At 54.8% G+C, this 16779-nt stretch overlaps 6 protein-coding genes across 6 annotated transcripts; 3 read left to right on the forward strand and 3 right to left on the reverse strand.

Annotated features, from left to right (window-relative positions):
- Positions 1-885: 885 nt before the first annotated feature.
- MAA_09085 (uncharacterized protein) lies at positions 886-1434 on the forward strand (the record flags this gene model as incomplete). The annotated part of the gene is made up of 3 exons (XM_007827083.1): positions 886-1076; positions 1154-1290; positions 1349-1434. The coding sequence occupies 3 exons, from the start codon at positions 886-888 to the stop codon at positions 1432-1434; spliced, it is 414 nt and encodes a 137-aa protein (XP_007825274.1).
- Positions 1435-1626: 192 nt separating this feature from the next.
- On the reverse strand, positions 1627-2169 carry MAA_09086 (Molybdopterin biosynthesis MoaE; the record flags this gene model as incomplete). Its single annotated transcript, XM_007827084.1, has 1 exon — positions 1627-2169. The coding sequence occupies one exon, from the start codon at positions 2167-2169 to the stop codon at positions 1627-1629; it is 543 nt and encodes a 180-aa protein (XP_007825275.1).
- Positions 2170-2598: 429 nt separating this feature from the next.
- On the forward strand, positions 2599-5367 carry MAA_09087 (D111/G-patch; the record flags this gene model as incomplete). Its single annotated transcript, XM_007827085.2, has 6 exons — positions 2599-2759; positions 2868-3285; positions 3354-3429; positions 3486-3691; positions 3746-3806; positions 3863-5367. 6 exons carry the CDS (start codon positions 2599-2601, stop codon positions 5365-5367), a joined length of 2427 nt encoding a protein of 808 aa, XP_007825276.2.
- Positions 5368-6603: 1236 nt separating this feature from the next.
- Positions 6604-8282, forward strand: MAA_09088 (Peptidase aspartic, active site protein; the record flags this gene model as incomplete). Its single annotated transcript, XM_007827086.1, has 4 exons — positions 6604-6949; positions 7061-7350; positions 7411-8113; positions 8173-8282. The coding sequence occupies 4 exons, from the start codon at positions 6604-6606 to the stop codon at positions 8280-8282; spliced, it is 1449 nt and encodes a 482-aa protein (XP_007825277.1).
- A 1285-nt stretch (positions 8283-9567) lies between these two features.
- On the reverse strand, positions 9568-10773 carry MAA_09089 (Acyl-CoA thioesterase; the record flags this gene model as incomplete). The annotated part of the gene is made up of 2 exons (XM_007827087.1): positions 9568-10590; positions 10666-10773. 2 exons carry the CDS (start codon positions 10771-10773, stop codon positions 9568-9570), a joined length of 1131 nt encoding a protein of 376 aa, XP_007825278.1.
- Positions 10774-11753: 980 nt separating this feature from the next.
- Positions 11754-15833, reverse strand: MAA_09090 (oxysterol-binding protein; the record flags this gene model as incomplete). Its single annotated transcript, XM_007827088.1, has 3 exons — positions 11754-12947; positions 13009-15598; positions 15814-15833. 3 exons carry the CDS (start codon positions 15831-15833, stop codon positions 11754-11756), a joined length of 3804 nt encoding a protein of 1267 aa, XP_007825279.1.
- Between the last annotated feature and the right edge of the window lie 946 nt (positions 15834-16779).

Genomic DNA, 16779 nt, shown 5'->3' on the forward strand with positions numbered 1-16779 from the left:
CTCATAGCCGTCCTTTTCGCTATTGACGTTGCAATACCTCCACGCGCACAGACAAACGCCGTCAGAAGCGCAGTTCTTTCTGGCCCTCTGCTCCGCGTCCGGGCACTGATGGAATGCAAGATGACCGCCTCTGTGGTAGTTTTGGAGGCAATACGCGGCCACGGATAGACAAGAGTTATGCGTCTTTTGGCGTGTAGCGCACACGGGCATCTTGCATGAATTTGCAGTCTGAAAAATGCCGTAGATGGCCAACTTCGCGAGTCATATCGACACTCTCGGTCAATGCCTTGCCAGGCATGAATTTGGTCACCCAAGGGCAATGGCCAACGTTTGCATCTTCCAATATGCGTATCCCGCGGAAGATGACAGCAGGTCCAGGGCTTCCCGGCCTTTGACATGATTTACACGGGTGAGTATGTTGAGAGCATAAGCAAGACTAAAGAGTGCGCCTAACCCTGTTCTATATATACTCGAGACAAATTGTCTCCACTTCCAAGTTCCAACAATCGCATCCCAAGTCAAAAGAGTGCCTGTCTACCTGCGGATTACAAACCACCCCATGCATCACATCATCCCTCCATCGATACGCACAAAGGCAGTCTCTTTGAAAAATGGGCAAGACCTGCAAGCGGATCCTCCCAATGCCAAAGGGCCGCTGACGCTACTTGGCGTCGCATGGGCACCTTGATGGGTAGAGCATCATGGTCTCGTGGGAACCTTTATCGACAGTTTGGCGACGATATCTTCTTCTTGTCTCTATTTTTTCTCTCTTTTACTTTATTTTCCTCTATTATTCCCTCAATCTCTATAGTTTCCATGCTTTCAGTTTTCGACTCGGATTTGTGCCTCAACATACAAGCATACACGTGCGACCAAACCTCAAACATGTGCCCGGAACGAGACATTGAAAAGATCGCCAAAGGCTGGACAATTGCCATGCTCTATTCCAAGGAGCGCTTAAAACGAATCTATGACTGGGGCAATGACCAGTTGGAAGAAGCTGCCAAGGGTGGCATACTGGTTCTGGAGACTGTGTGCTTATTTGTGCATGCTTGCGTCAAGCATGGTCAATACCAGTACGTTGAGCCTTCTTTTCCCAATTTCCCCCCTTGGCTATCACCGCTGTGGTTTGATGGGCGCTAATTCTATCCAGACTGCCATTCGAGTTTTGGAAAGTCCTGCATGCCGAGTACGGCATTGTCGTGTACCCCTCGGCTTTGACGGAGGATATCGACGTGCAGGGCTTAGGCGTCGATGTGACATTTATGGATGCTTATGGCGGGCATATCGGTTGGTTCTTCATTTCTTGCAAACAACCCGATCTTTCTCGCTGGCTAACATGTTACAGTCATGTACGGCCGATGTTGCGGCTCGGACCCGCCCCCGTGTCCGATGGAGTTTCTCAGAGAACCGCCGCCAGTGTACTCCAAGTAACAGGAAACATGAATAGACTTATTTGGGCCAAGAAGATGAATTACGCCGAAATGCGTCATATGATGAAGACGGCGTTTATGGGTGAAGAGTGCTTTGCAATGGTGGCGAGGAGGCGACAAAATGCATTTCAGGTGGCACAGCATCAATATAGTACGGAGTCATGGCATTTATACAGAAAAAGGAAATTGTAGATCATGATTTCACCTTCTCGCCCATCGCTCCGTCTCTGTTCGCCCTCCAGACACCCTCCTCGCCATCAAACTCTTCCCTCTTCCACACCTCAACCTTTGACTTGCACTCCTCCAAAGCTTCCTCCCCGGCCCGCCACGCTGCTTGTCTATGCGGCGACGATACCGCAATCAAGATGCTCTCTTCGCCGATGGGTACGGTCCCCAGACGGTGGATCATAGCTATGCCCTTGAGGCCGTGCTTGGTTATTAATTCCTTGGTAATAGCCAGCATCGTCCTTAGGGCGAGTTTGTTATACGCTGTATATGTGAGTTCTTTGACGGGTTTGCCGGCAAAGTTGTCTCTTGTTGTTCCTGAATCAGGGTCAGGCCGTGAGTTTTTGTGGTGAAGGTGCTGAGTGAGCATACCCGCGAAGAGAACTATGGCGCCGGCCGCTGGGCTGCGGACGCGGTCCATTACGGTTTGGACGTTAAGGTGGTCTCTTGTTAGGGCAACATAGCAGCCTTCCGATGAGAGTTCCCATACATCTTCGTCTTGCGATGCCATTACGATGGTGGTCTGGGCTGGGACGATTCTAAGAGTAAACAGGAGTGGGCAGCGGGGATCTCCGAGAATAAAGGCGGCTAGAGCCCAGCTGTGTGGGAATGTTGCCAAACTACCCCGTGAAGTATTAAACCAGGAAATAGGGGAAAAACATTCCAAAATTCGTTTTCTGAACCAAATCTTCAGAAAGTCGAAACAAAAACAAGCAACAAAGAATCTATCCCCTCTGTTGCTTCGGAAGGTTGTGAACAAACAGGGTAGGTTGTTGACGTCGATGGATGACTAAGATCTTCAACGGGTCACACACACCAATCGGACCCTTGAAACTTAGTTCCAAGCTACTATCCACCACACCAGACACCACCACTTCGTTGCTGATTTTTGTTTCTCCCTTGTTGCATCTTCGCGCCAAGTATCATGCACATCGCCGTCATGCGCGACGATTATCACGGACGATCCCCCGACCGAGGGCGGCATCGAAACGACCCCGACAACATGGGAGCCTCGCGAGGCAGAGGCAGAGACCGAGAGGGCCAAGACCGGCAGGACGACCATTACCGATCGCGTCATGGTAAAGACATGATCCGCGCCTTGTGTGGAGACTGATACAGCCTTCAAGCCTCTTGTCATGGAGCTTTTTGTATTAAGACTAGACAAGTTTTGTTCGCTAACTTACCCACGGGGCGTCGAGACTATTCCAGGTCTCCTCCAAGGCACAACTTCTACGACGACCAACGGGAGAAGGCACCACAACGGCATCACCCAGACCTGGGCGGCGAAAGGGATTATGATTACCGCTACGATGGCCCAGATGATGAGTATAGAAGACGACACCGGAGCCCCCGTCATCGATCAAGACATTTGGATGATCGGGGTCATTCATACGAGGACATGTACGACGATGGGAACCGTGATGAAGGCAGGCAGCGGGGACGGTATGACGATGACGAGCCCAGAGACGGCGGCGAGTATGCTCACCATGATGGTCGTAGAGGGAGATCCCGTAGCCCTTACGGCAGACATTACAGAAGTCGGTCCCGGAGCAGGCCGCGAGAAGCTGGGAAACCCACAGACACGGTAATCCTCGAGGGACTGCCGTATAGTATATCGTCTGCAGAGGTGTGTGAGGGCGACTGTTGCCGGCGGGCAATTTATACTGGCGAGCTGAAACTGATGGTGGTTGATAGGTTCGCGATAGCCTTCTTGCCAACTCGATTGCGGCTGAATTTCCGTCCATTGACGTGAGACTTTCATCTTCAAGAGGTCAGTCCAGCGGCGGGTGGTTTTTCCGACCGACATTTGACTCATACCATGAGCAGGAAACCGACGAGCATTTGTTCAGTTTGAAGACGTGGATCAAGCCACTGCTTTCGTTGAAGAGCATTTCCCAAAAATCCGCATTGAACTGCAGCATCCGACTGATGACGCACCAGACGGCAAGTTTGAAGCATATGTTCACTATGCCCGCAATCGCGATGACGGTGACACCCGGCAGATCCGAGCCGCCGACTGGATTTGCCCACAAGTGCGTATTTTGTGTCCAAATACATGCGGGGAAAAGATAGGCTGACCTCTTTAGTGTGACTTTTTGAACTTTTCTACGAGAACAAGGTGCAAAATATGCGGCACTCAGCCAGCGGGTAAGAATGAGCGATCCGTTAGGCGGACGTGACCCATAAGCTAACTGGTATCGAAGCGAACAACTGGGAACAAAGCCTCACAGGTGCGGCCGATGTCGCTGACGGTGCTGAAGCCGTGTCGCAAATATTGGTGGTGTATCCGTTGGCATCATTCGTGACAGAAGACATGCTCGCGAAAGACCTCAAACTCCTCGAAAAGTCAGAAGAACCAAAAAGCTCGACCAACGGGCCAACCAAGTTAAAGTCAACCGCTCCAGGAGCCGATGTCTCTCGCTACGGTGCGAAGCCGGGGTCATTACACCGCGTGTTTCTCATACGCGAGGTGACCTCGGGGGAGAGCTTTAAATACGGCTTTGCCGAGTTCTGGACCCTTGAGGATGCAGCCGCGGCAGTGACAAAGTTTCGCATGTCTCGCTCGTTTACTGTTGCCGGCTGTGCTGTTACTGTTGCTCCGACACACATGGGCGTATTTCTACCCGAGGAGCGCGAAATCGCGCCGAATATCGAACACATGTCGTTTAATCCGCTCTTCAACCCCTCCCTCCGAGTACGATATCGGGACATGCACGTATTTCCAAGCCAACTAGTAGTCACATCCGAAGCACCCGCCGACGTCAACCTCAACGCCGCCAAATCTACCGAGGAGGAACAGGGCGACAAGAAGCAGAAGAAGCGCAAAGCAGAAGGGGGCCTAGCCGCGTCCGCAGCCAAAAAGTCGGTCCCCATGGCAGGCCAAATGGCAGTATGGCAGAGGAAACACGACGAGCTCCGCGGCGTCGAAGAAGGCGGCGACGCCTCCAACGGCCAACCCGACTCAACCACCAAATCGACGCCGATCAAGATTTCACTGTCAAACTCTGCAAAACTCGGGGCTCCCTCGGCCCCCCCAACATCCGCAAGACACCCATCGCCGCGCGCGAAATCGCCCACTGCCCAGGCAACCCCACCACCAAGCTCACCACAGCACGCACCGGAAAGCACCACCCCGAAAGAAGAGACGTACATGGACAGAGAAAGACTCATGTGCCTCATCTGCATGCGCAAGTACAAGTCCATCGACGAAGTCAACATTCACGAAAAGTCGCGGAACCACAGATCCGCCATGGAAGACAGCGAGAAAGTCAAGGCGGCCCTCCCGCGACTCGCGACGCGCGACAAACGCCAGAAACAGGATGCCCAAGTAACCCAGTATCGCGACAGGGCCAAGGAACGGCGCGACATTTACAACCAGCCCAACAGGCCCTCTCAGGCCCCCAAGCCCAAGACTGAATCGAAGAAACCACCCGAGGAACCGAAGCCCGCGGTCAAGGCTGCATCCAAAGGAGCAGGAATGCTTGCCAAGATGGGCTGGACAACAGGTGTAGGCTTGGGGGCGAATAACGACGGCCGCACAGAGGCGATCGCTACGAATGCGTACCAAGAAGGCGTAGGGTTGGGTGCCGAGGGGAGTAACTTGGGCGATGCGGCAGAGTTGGCGGAACGCAAGACCAAGGGCTCTTACTCGGATTATTTGACTACGGTGCAGGATAAGGCGAGGGAGCGGTATAATCAGATGAACTGATATTGTTCAATAGTGTACAAGTGGCAAAATCAGGCGCAGTCTGGCAGAATATATTTGCCCATTGAGAAGCATTCGCTTGCACTGGCGTGAGCTGTGGCATGTTTTTTTGTTGTAGAGTGCGATGCCTTGATCTGGTTTGTATATTTGCCTCCAGTCTCCTTTGCATCTCTCGGCCACAAGGCCAAAAGTCTCTCACAGCATCTGCCACACACCCACCGCGTTTAGAGGCTGAAGGGAGCAGGTGTCTGTGGGAATTCAAGACATGGCTGCCATCTGTCCCGGCTGCTTGTTTCGGGCAAGGTGGAATGGTCAGCCGCCCAAAGCGGGCCGCATCCTCTTCCTGGCGCTTTTGAGGCTCAAGCTGACTATGTACGTACATACTAGTATTAAAATGAAAAAAACGCCGAATGGAGCAACGGCCGAGCCGCCAGGAGATGAGCATTGAGTCATCACCCTGGAACCCAGGTCGGGGAGTTCCTAGGCGGGCAAATCGGCGGCTACTCGATGCAGGTAAGCCGCATTAATTAAGTACTACTACGGAATACAGTGTAGCACGGAGGACTCCGTAAAGGCACAAGGAAGGCAGGTGGTAGGGCTGTGCATCCCCAGTTGCATGGGGCCGCTGCCACTTTTTGCCTCCACAGGATGGAGCCCAGGCCCGGACCCGCGGCAGCTGGGATGACGTGAAAGGGAGGAAGTTTGTTCAAAGCGCCTCGTCCTTTTCCATTTATTGAATTCATTCTTTATTTGCACGGAAACGCAAACGCCTTGCATTTGGACAGCGTGCCACAGCCACCCCATTTGCGCCGTCTATTGGCCGCCATTGTCCACCCGACAGCTGACAGCTGGTGGCCACAGCGGTGTTGTGGCTAGTGCTCCGCCCGTAAGCGAGCGCGATGACGACTACCCATGACATGCAGATCTGCGTGGCTCAGCTCTTTTTTTGGGTCTGCAGTAGACTGGGCCATTGTTGTATGTAGCATTTATTTCCGCGAGGCATGGATCGGTCGCCACTGCCCAGTACGGAGTACTAGGTGCTCCTGGGGCGGGGGCTGAGCTACGTAATCTATTTATTCATCAGCCGCATCATGCGGCTGCTTCACCGGGCCGCCTGGGGGTTGATACATACTTATATGCGTCGCGGCCCAGCGGTTTGGGGAGCTGGTGTCGTTTCTGCGCCTGCGAGCTAAGCACCACCTCTCCCCCGGCCTGCCAGAGAGACGAATTGACTTCACGATGCCCTCACTCCACCACGTGGCGCTTGTGCTGGGCGCCGTTGCAACAGTTTCCGCGGGCACGCTCTCGGTTCCTCTCGAACGGCGAGGCCCCAGCGAGGAGCACTACCGGTTGCTGGGCCGGGCCATTTCCCGTCGTGCCGCTGACAACGGGACCGCTGAGCTGACGGCCCTGAATAACATCACCGCCGCCGGCTACTATGCCAACTTTGCCATCGGCACGCCGGGCCAGAATCTTACTTTCCAGCTCGACACGGGCAGCAGCGATACCTGGATGAACTCGCCCCAGACGCGGTACTGCAGGAGCGCCACGGCGCAGTCGGAGGCGGGCTATTGCACCACCACTTGTACGTCCGCCCAGGAATGAGCATGTATGAACCGCCGTGTTCGACATTGTGGTTATTTTATTTTTGGTGTGCCCATCAAGCCTGCGCAAGAAGGCTAACATTGGTGGCCAGTCAACCCCCGAGACAGCAAGACGTACACGCTCGTCGACCAAGGCGGCTTCAACATCACCTACCTCGACCAGCGGCGCATCACGGGCGATTACTTCAACGACACCGTCACCATTGGGGGCCATGAAATCGCCAACCAGCAGCTGGGCCTCGCCATCTCGTCCACCCGCCCCACAGGCATAATGGGCCTGGGCTTCAGCATCAACGTCGCCACGCCCAACAAGTACCCTACCATCATCGACAACATGGTCAGCGAGGGCGTCATTGCCCATCCAAGCTTCAGTTTGTACTTGGTGCGTTTGCCACAGCTGCTTGCCCGCAGATGGCCTCGGCTTTGCTAACACGGCGTGCAGAACGACCTCGATGCCACATCCGGCACCATCCTCTTTGGCGGCATCGACTCTGCCAAGTTTCTCGGCAGCCTGGCGACTCTCCCCATCAAGCCCATGCCCAACGCCGAGGACACCAACGTCACCTCGTATGCCGTGGCCATCAAGTCCGTCTCGGCCACGGGCGTCAAGGTCCCCTCCGTCGCTCCCCAGTCAGTCGGCATCCTGGACTCGGGCTCCACCATCTCTCTGATACCCGATTCCCTCGTCAAGCCCATCCAGGACAAGTTCGGCGTCATCGTGGTCCAGATCCAGGGCCAGGCCGCGCCCCCCATGATCGACTGTGCCTGGAAAGGCAGCAAGGGCGACGGCATCCTCATCAGCTTCGAGTTTGACAACAAGACAATCAAGGTCCCCATTGCCGACATGGCCATCGACAGCCTCCCCGACGAGCTGCAGCAGATCCTCAAGAGCAACGACGCGCCCTCTGGCTTCAGGAGCTGGACCCGCGCATGTCTCTTTGGCCTGGGGGGCTCGTCGGCGTTTGGCGTCCGCGACGACCAGTTCTACCTCCTGGGCGACACCTTCTTGCGCTCCGCCTACGTCGCCTACGACATGGCCAACCAGCAGATCGGCCTGGCCCAGTCCAACCCCAACGCCACCGGCTCCAACGTGGTCGAGATACAAAAGGATGCCAAGTCCTTCCCCAACGTCCAGGGCTCCGACGGTTCGTATCCCCCGCAAACGCTCGGCCCAACGTCCATGTCGATACTAACACATGACCAGCGCCTGGCCCGGGAGAGAAGGCCAGTGCCTCTGGCCGCCTTGCTCCCTCCTCCTCCGTTGCCGCTACTCTCCTCCTGGGCGTGGCTGTCGTCTTCTCAGCCTTGTTGTAAATGGGGGAATTTTTGAACCTTGTAATGATTTATGTTTTGCATTTGGTACATGCATTCATGCGTATGACACGTAGGGTTTGGGGCAACGACATGGCGCTGATTCATATTGCCATTTAGAGAATGGTCATTTCGGATACCCTCATTGGAGCACACGTCATTTTGTAGCTGGCGTTGTCGACAAACTCATCATGACTTGATTTCATAACCTACAGCGGGAGGCAGAATATACCTAGAAGGGTAGCTGAATATCGCGCCCAGTAGTATAATGTAGTACAATCAGTAGTAGTGTATACTTTATAGGCCGTACATCTACCGTCGACTGTCCCCTCTTGTCCTCTGTGTGAGAAGATGTTGGACGGAATAGCTTTCGGATGGGCAGGTTGCCATGGAGAGGCTTGAGTTGGGCAACTGGCATTAAGAGAGTACAGCTTACATTGCAATTTAACGAATAGGGTAAAGAGTCTAGTTACGATTTTGGCACTACGGTGCGATATAACCTGCAAAGTAGATGGCATCATTTCGCAAGGAGACATACATGAATTAAACTAGTAGTCGAAGAGTAAAGCAAGTTGGCACATACAAGTTATTGAGTTGGTTTATGAGTACGAGGGCCATTGCTACGGGACCAGGGCACAGGGCTCTTTTGACTCCTTGTAAATAGTAGAGCTCTTGGGTCCTCTGGCCTTGGGAGAACCAGGAACCTTTGATGCCAGGGACTCAATATTGAATTGATGTTATTACAGCTGAATTGAGTTATGGCTGCGGCCCCCGGCAGGGGTAATTAAATGAAAGCACCAGACGGTTAACTGTCTTATCGGCGGCAGCCCAAGAGGCTTGAACTCAATCAATATTTCGTAGGCATCAGGGTCTTGTACAGAGGATTCATTTGCGACATTGGCATTACGATACTATAACCTGCATTTCATTTCAGATGTAGCCACGGAGGACTGAGCCAGAGACTCTGGTTTGCGCTGCTGCGCGTTACGGACTTGCCTGAGCACTGCACATGTCATCCCGGCGTGCAGGGGACGGGGAATGCTGTGTCTGGAGTACTAGTCCGCATTCACCGGACGAAAAGTAGACCCAGCCGAATAAGTGTACACGACAGCTTCTACCTGGGCCTCGACCATGCACCGCTCACAACGGACAGCGTTCCGGTAGACGTGTGACGCGCTCTAATTCGCCTTGTATTCTATGTAGTGCAACAGTGACATCCAACTTGTGGACTCGGAGGGGGACTATACAAACTACACATCGTGGCCCTAGCAAAGTACATCGACATGCCTCACTTGACCGTGCCGTCATTCCTGGCCTGGTTTACAACTTGCTCTTGTCGGGCTCGTCCGGAGCCAGTCGCACAACGCCCTACGAGCAGGTTAGCTTCATTCACATCTCTCAGAGCACGACGCGGACTTGCCTCTTGCACACAGGTCGCCAGCAATGTCCCGTCCTTTGCAAATATACGCTGCGTCACGAAGCCGCGCCCGTCGCCGGACCAGGGGCTCTCCATGTCGGCAAACATCCACTCGTCCACCTTGACGCGCCCGGGCTCGTGGAAGTAAATGCTGTGGTCCAGGCTCACCATCATGCCCAGCTTGGGGCGCGTCTTCCACTCCTCGACGGTTGATCCGAGGCCCTCAAACTCGGCCAGCTCCTTGACGTGCGGCTGATACTCCTCCGCCATGCCGTCATAGTCTTCCGGCTTAAAGGGCAGTCTCCAGAGGCGGTGGACGCGCCCGACGGTGCCGATAAAGGTGCTGTCCGAGACGTACGCCAACGCGTTCAAATGTGCCTGGCGGCCACCGGCCTCTGAGATCTTGCCACGGCACCGCATCCACTGCTGGCACCTCTGCTCGTCCGGCCGCGCCGTCGGGTCCGCGCCGCGCACAGCAGGCATGCGGTAGTTCTGGAAGGGCCCGCCCCTGGCCCATTCCGGCTCCTCTTGCCAGTCCAGAGGCGGAGGGGCCTTGGCCTCGTCCGGCATCGGGACGGCGTGGCGGACCGTCCTTTCGCCGCCCGCGTCTTCGCGGACGAAGCTAATCGTCGTCGTGAAGATGCAGCGCCCTCGCTGGCGTGCCTGGACGGTGCGCGTGGCGAACGAGCGGCCGTCACGGACCCGTTCCACGTGGAAGAGGATAGGGATGCTCCCGGACCCTGCCAAGATGAAGTAGCAGTGGCACGAGTGAGGGTAGAAGTCGTCGGGCACCGTCTTTTGCGCCGAGGCAAGGCATTGCGCAATGACGGTTCCGCCGTAGACGCCTCTTGCGCCGGGAGGCACCCAGGCCCTGCGGGTGTTTGTGAAGATGTCCTGGCGTTTGGGTCAACAGATCATTCCAAGAGGGGATACGGAGCACAAGCGAAGCCAAGGGGGGGGAACACGTACGGGCCCCAAGACTCCAACCTCGGTCACCTCCAAGACGTTTTCGATCGGGGCCTTGTTCGGATCCGCAGGCGGCGGCCTCAACAGCGTTGACCGTTCCTCGGGAGCCATGGTATTCTTGCTTCTTCCCTGTAGCGTAGACCCCGAAAAGAAGAGTTGGCAGCAGCTCAGCTAGTATTTCCCCAATGCAACCGTGGGTGAATGCCCTCCCGCTTATGTGGGGATATAAGCCGCTGGAATACGGCTCCGGGGTAAAACTGGCTCAACCGCTCCGAGTCCGTACACACGGCCAGCCGAGGCAAAAACGCGCAGCACGCAATGGCCAAACAAAGTCGCTCGTTGGGAGTGAAGCAAACCGAGAGAAGTGACGTTCGAGAAGCGGATGCAGGAATTAAGAATTGAAATCTCCAGGAAGGCGCGTCACTGGTGCAGGAGCAATGTCCCCATTCGGCCACGTCCCACGTCCGAGCCTCGGCTAACCCGCAACCTCCAACATGTTTGGAGACTAGGATTAAAGTTGTGTGCCTTCCCTTCCCTCACCCAGGAACATGGGATGCGACGCCCCAGCTCTCCCGTCAGGCCAATTACCGTCCGTGCAATTTCTTTGCAATAAAGTGGGGCAGCATAGCACTGCATTACTCCGTACGGAGTACATGACCCAGTACCAAGGATGCGCCCGGGAATAAAATCACCAAAAACATGATGGTCTTACACAGTGGCAGCAGCAGGATGGGTTACCCAACACTCATGACACCCAACTGCAGGTGCCTTGTGATATAATTGAATATCCCCTATTATTGCCTATACACGGATCCTATTCATGCTATGGTGCTTCATCATTGTCATACATCACATCACCACCGCAATCAGTCTCACCCACCGTTCAATACGATTCAGAAGCAAAATCGAGAGACGACACAATATGTCTTTGTGTATTAAACGGATCAAGTCCAGCTTTGCACTGCCGTCCCAAGCGAATGGATAGATTGGTCCCCATACTCTTAGCCCCGTGGCCCTCTTCGCTACCAAAACCGCAAACCACTGCAAAAAAGCAGCAAACTCATGCAATCGTGTAAAAGTCTTGCCCCTGTCTATTGATTTGCGTCCTCAAAAACTGGCTCCAGCCCTGCCCACGCATTTGGGTCTCCGTCAGGTCCGGCCTTTTCGCGTTGCTGCCAGTACTTGCCGTTGAACTTCCAATATGACTCCCCAGTGATCTCGCATGTTTCCTTGCTGAACCACGCCGGTACAAACTCCTCGCCCTTGGACTCACGTATTCTGCGGCGCGCTCGCTGTGCCTCTTCGAGTCGATTCTTCTCTGTAGCGGCAAAGTCGTACTCGCCGTCCTCCATGGCACGCTGATCGGGGCGAAGACGAGAGTCGGTCGGTGCTATCCATGGCCTGAGCTTGTCGTCGATGTGGTTAAATGTCAGTACGAAAGGCGTCAAGTTGAATGGAATACCAGCAGGCCTCGGGTTGGCCTCCCAGATCAAGTACGCTCGGGTTGGATCATTCATGGCGCCCTTGTGCAGAGGGCCGGAGTCCTTCAATTCGTCAATAGACGCCTCATACCCAGGCGTTAAGCGAGCGTACAGCTTCGAGTTCCAACGTCCGCCCAGACTAACGCGGACATTGCCATCTGCATCCAGAACTTTGCCAGAAATCAGATACGCGCTCGACGCCTTCCACCCGCGAGCCTTGAAATCGAGGATGGCCACCTCCCCAGTCGTCCAATTCTTGATTTCCATCGGGCCGTAATTGTCTACCGTCGGGTTGCCGGTGATGATGCCAATGACCGACGAGGTGACCTTCTTCCACGTGTAGAGCTCCTCCTTTCCACCGGCAGTGGGTCTCAACTTCAGGAACCATGTGCCGAGAGGGTTGATGTCAAAGGATTTGCCATAAAACTTGGATTTTACGGCAGATTCGCCCCAGTATTCCCAGTTTGGCGATTCGGCCCATGCGGCACCAACAGGAGGATGGTGGCTAACTTGCTCGATAAAGAAGCGGTAGTTCTTGTCTGGTCTCACGTATTCGAATGTCTCGCCGAGCAACGGGTTGAATGGCTTGGCAACACGCCCGATTGTTGATGCATACTCGCTGGCAGCAAAAGCAGCAACGTATATTAAGCGTTCAATTGAGTCGGCGCGCTCCGCAGCCAAGTCCAGCAGGTCAGCATACTCCATGTCTTCACCGCAGCGATAAAGCAGAGATGTGGGTTCGTTGAAGGATACAGGCAAAGTCATCTTGGTCATGTCCTTTCCAATCATGGACTTCAGGATGCCCTGTAAACTATTTGTTAGTTTTTCGCGATCGTCAGTGGGCAACGGAATCACGCTTACTCACCCAAAGTGAAATCTTGGGGCGATCATCGGCATCCATTTTGAGTCTGTGTCGGATACCGTTCTCGTAACCCTTAAATGAAGAGCTAATATCAATACCGGAGACAATCACATCCTTCTGAGACTGGACAGTCTCCCCCTGTGGCATTGCAGCGACTTCAACTTCGCCGGCGTCTACTGCATCAAAGAATTCCTCTTCGTCGCCAGATTCGCTTTCTGACAGCTCACCCAGTTGGTCCAAAGCAGTCGGTCTGCGTCCAAGACTTCTAGTAGGAGATTTCGCGGCTGCTTCCACTTCTTCCTGCAGAGCTTCGGTTGTGGGTGTGCCAACACCGGAAACACCGCCGGCTTCCATGACCTCACGAAGGGCCTTCTTGGTCAGGCGACGCTTCTCCTCCGCCTCGCCCATCCGTGCCTCAAGTTCTTCGTGTTCGCGAGCAACCTGCTGCATACTGTCTTCCCACATGCGGCGCAGGTTTGCCTCGCGATCTAGACGGTACTGCCAGTAAGCGTCTCTGTCCTTGGAAATTCGGAGCATATCACCAAGAAGCCCTGTCAAGCTGCGGATCGCCGCATCATAGGTAGACAGCGCCTGAGTTACATTTGTGTCAGACAGCGGTGTGGCAGGGCTTTGAGTGAGCTGTGCCATAAGGGCCGTGTGAACTCCAGACATGGTTTCCAGCTGGATCTTTGCGGACTGGGCTGTGATGTTGAGTGCATCCTTGGTCGCTTGTGGCGCATCGCGCACGCTCCTGTCATCACCAAAATCGTCGTCGTCGTCAATTTCGCCTGGTATGACTGGACCTCCGTTGCCCTGTATGCGAGAGACGTCACCATCGGTGGCTGCATCTGCAAATTCATCATCGTCCAGACTGCCAATGGTGCTTGCTCGTGTCAAGTCAGCCTTTGAAGGCGTCATCCTATTATTCGACGTGGTCCGGCTTGGCAGTTGTGAAGTGCTGCGTTGTAGATCCGACAGGCTAGCATTCTCACTGGGTACCTCATGAAGTGAAAGTGAGCTCTGCTCAGCCTTGGCGATTTTGAGGAGCTCTGCGCTGCGGGCTGCCTGCTTTTCTTCCTCCTTTGCCTGATCCTTGGTCCACTGGACAGAGTTGTTGAGTGCCCAGAACCAGCGCTTGGCTTCGACCTCGTGGTTCGCCTTGAGAGTATATTTGACAGATGATTTGCCAATAATCTCGAACTTGGTCTTCTCGTCAGCACTCATATTCAACTTGGCAATCTTCATGTTGATTGCACCTCGGCATGCGGAACCAGCATCGTCTTGGTGCTTGTAGTAGCTGAGCACCCCATCCTCAAGCACAAACCATCTCAACTGATAGCCCTTGCGGTAATTGGTCCATTTTTTCAAATACCCCTTCATTTCTCGGGCCTCGCGCCCAGCCATCAAGTCAGTTGCGGCCGCGCCGCCCGCGCCTTGTGATGCTGCTTGGCCAAGAACGGCCTTCTCTTGAATACCTCTCTGAGCTGCAACGGCTGCAGGGGACTTTTTCAGAATAGCCTTGACATTGTCGTCATGAGTGATGGACTGCGGCAGTTTTCCCTTGCGATCACGGCGGAAAGGGTCACCACCATGAAGCAGGAGAACCTGGATCAGTTGGGTGTTTTTCTTTCGTGCTGCCTCATGAAGCAAGGTTCCACCTGTTTGCACAGTAACTGGTTCCGAAGCAAACTCGGGGCCGTTGATGTCCACCACGGTCTTCAGGCGAGGCTCCTCAAGCACCTGCGCCAGGGTATCGTAGTCGCCATGAGCAATCAGCTCTTGTACCTGCTTCACCTTGGCCTCGGTGAATAGAGAACGCGATAGTTGGAGGATTTGAAAGATTTCAGGATTTCTGGCCAAGTCGAGCGGCAGCTTTCCGTGGTGGTTGACGACTGCGTCATTGATGTCCTTTTGGTCCAACAAGAGCTTCACAACAGGCGTCCGGCCCTGGATGGCAGCGATATGCAGCGGTGTGTTGCCGTCTTTGTCCCTGGCATTGACATCAACGCTACCGGCACTGTCCGACAGGACATATTCGATGACGGGGAACTCGGCGCACTGAATGGCGAGGTGCAGAATAGTGGTGTCTTCGAGGGGACCGGTGCTGACGGTTGCGACCGAGGAAGTGCTGGGTCGGGGTGCATTGTCGGCCGTCTCGCGAATCGCCTTGGAGATGGAGGCTGTATCGCCACTTCTCAGGGCTTCCACGACCCTGAACTTGCGGACAGACTGCTCCAGGCTGGCACCTTGGCCTGGTATGGGCGCAGGCTTGGCTGCGGCGGTGGGCGACTGTGCAGACGGTATTCTGTTGAGCATGGTGGATGCGGTCGAAAGTCTCGAACTGTGTGCTCGGGTGGCCGACTGATGCGACAACGGGGTGCCAGAAGGTCTCGAGGTGGATTTTGGCGAGGCTGTCCCGGCGGCAGACCGACCGTCTTCTGAGCCGGACTCGTCTTCGCGGGTTTCTTTGCGACGAAGCAGGGAAAAAGCCGCAGAGGACTTGGATCGCTTGTGCGTGCTATTCAAGGCGAAATAGAAGGAGCGCGTCAGCACGGAAATCCAGAATGCGTAGATTGGCTGGCTGTGGAGAATACTGTATGGGAGTGAGGTAGAGGCAGAGAGGTAGGAGGGGTGTTGGCGGTGGGGAGGAGCTAAAGGGGCGAGACGGCCAAGCCGAAGCAAGCATCAGGAGATGTCGCAATGCAGGCCGATCTTTGGAGAAGTGGGAGTAATATAGTAAAATTGAGATGCTGGCAAACGCAGGCAAAAAACAAATTGCATTGAAAATTGACTCGGGTATGGGCTTACCTGTCTCCCGCTTCCGACATGGCAGCGTAAGTGGTGATGGTGATGGTGATGGTGTTGGCGGTGATGATGAGAAAGCGACGTCAACAAGCCACCACAGCCCAAGGCACTGCCACCTTGAGAGGGAAGGAGCTGCGGACGAGGGGCGGCCGAGGAGGGGAGGAGACAGAGAGGGGGCCGTCGACGGGTCCTGGAAAGGCTGTTGCCGCAAGATGGCTCGCTCAAGTGCGAATCGGAATAGAATTTAATAGGAGAGTTTCAAATTGTAATCCAAGGGCCAAGGCACCGACTGTCCTGCATCTGTGTGCTCCCGTAGGCAAAAGGAAGACTGCAAGGGGAGCGGCATGGACGCAATGGCCGTTGCAACCCCAATCACGTCGGCGGCACAAAAAACAGGGACGGTTTCTTTGGAGCGCTCGAGGCTACTCAGAGGTGGGGAACATATTCTGTCCAAGACATGACGTTGTCGGGGCCGAGAGGCAGCCAACCAGGCATTGCAGGGGTCTGGGGAGATAAACAACAGGGCCGGCCGTGGCTTTCACCATGCAACCGTCCAGCTCCTCCAGACCACATGCTTTGTCCAAGCACGTGTGTCAAACAACACCACAAAAGGCCATCATCGCAATGTCTATCCCTCCGTGAACCTGCCCGCCCACCTCGGTGTTTTCAATTCAATTCCCTTCTTTCCATTCCGTAACAAAAGGCCTCAAAGCCATGAAAGAATGCACCGGCACTTTGCTTCTCGGCGACACATGTCCGGCCCCGTCTTTTTATTACTCAGACGATGATGACGACGACGCCGCCACAACCACGACATCTACCGGGCTGTAGCTGTCTTGTATCCCTTTTCAAGTTGCCAACTTGGCCGCAGTCGAGTATCCCTAGGGCTTAAAATTCGTCCCCAGTATGGGACTACCAGTCTCCAGCAGGTGCCGGGACGGCCCAGCTACCTCGACGAAAACGATTGGG

The sequence above is a fragment of the Metarhizium robertsii genome (assembly GCF_000187425.2).
Source record: "Metarhizium robertsii ARSEF 23 chromosome Unknown MAA_Scf_7, whole genome shotgun sequence".
NCBI classification, from domain to species: domain Eukaryota; kingdom Fungi; phylum Ascomycota; class Sordariomycetes; order Hypocreales; family Clavicipitaceae; genus Metarhizium; species Metarhizium robertsii.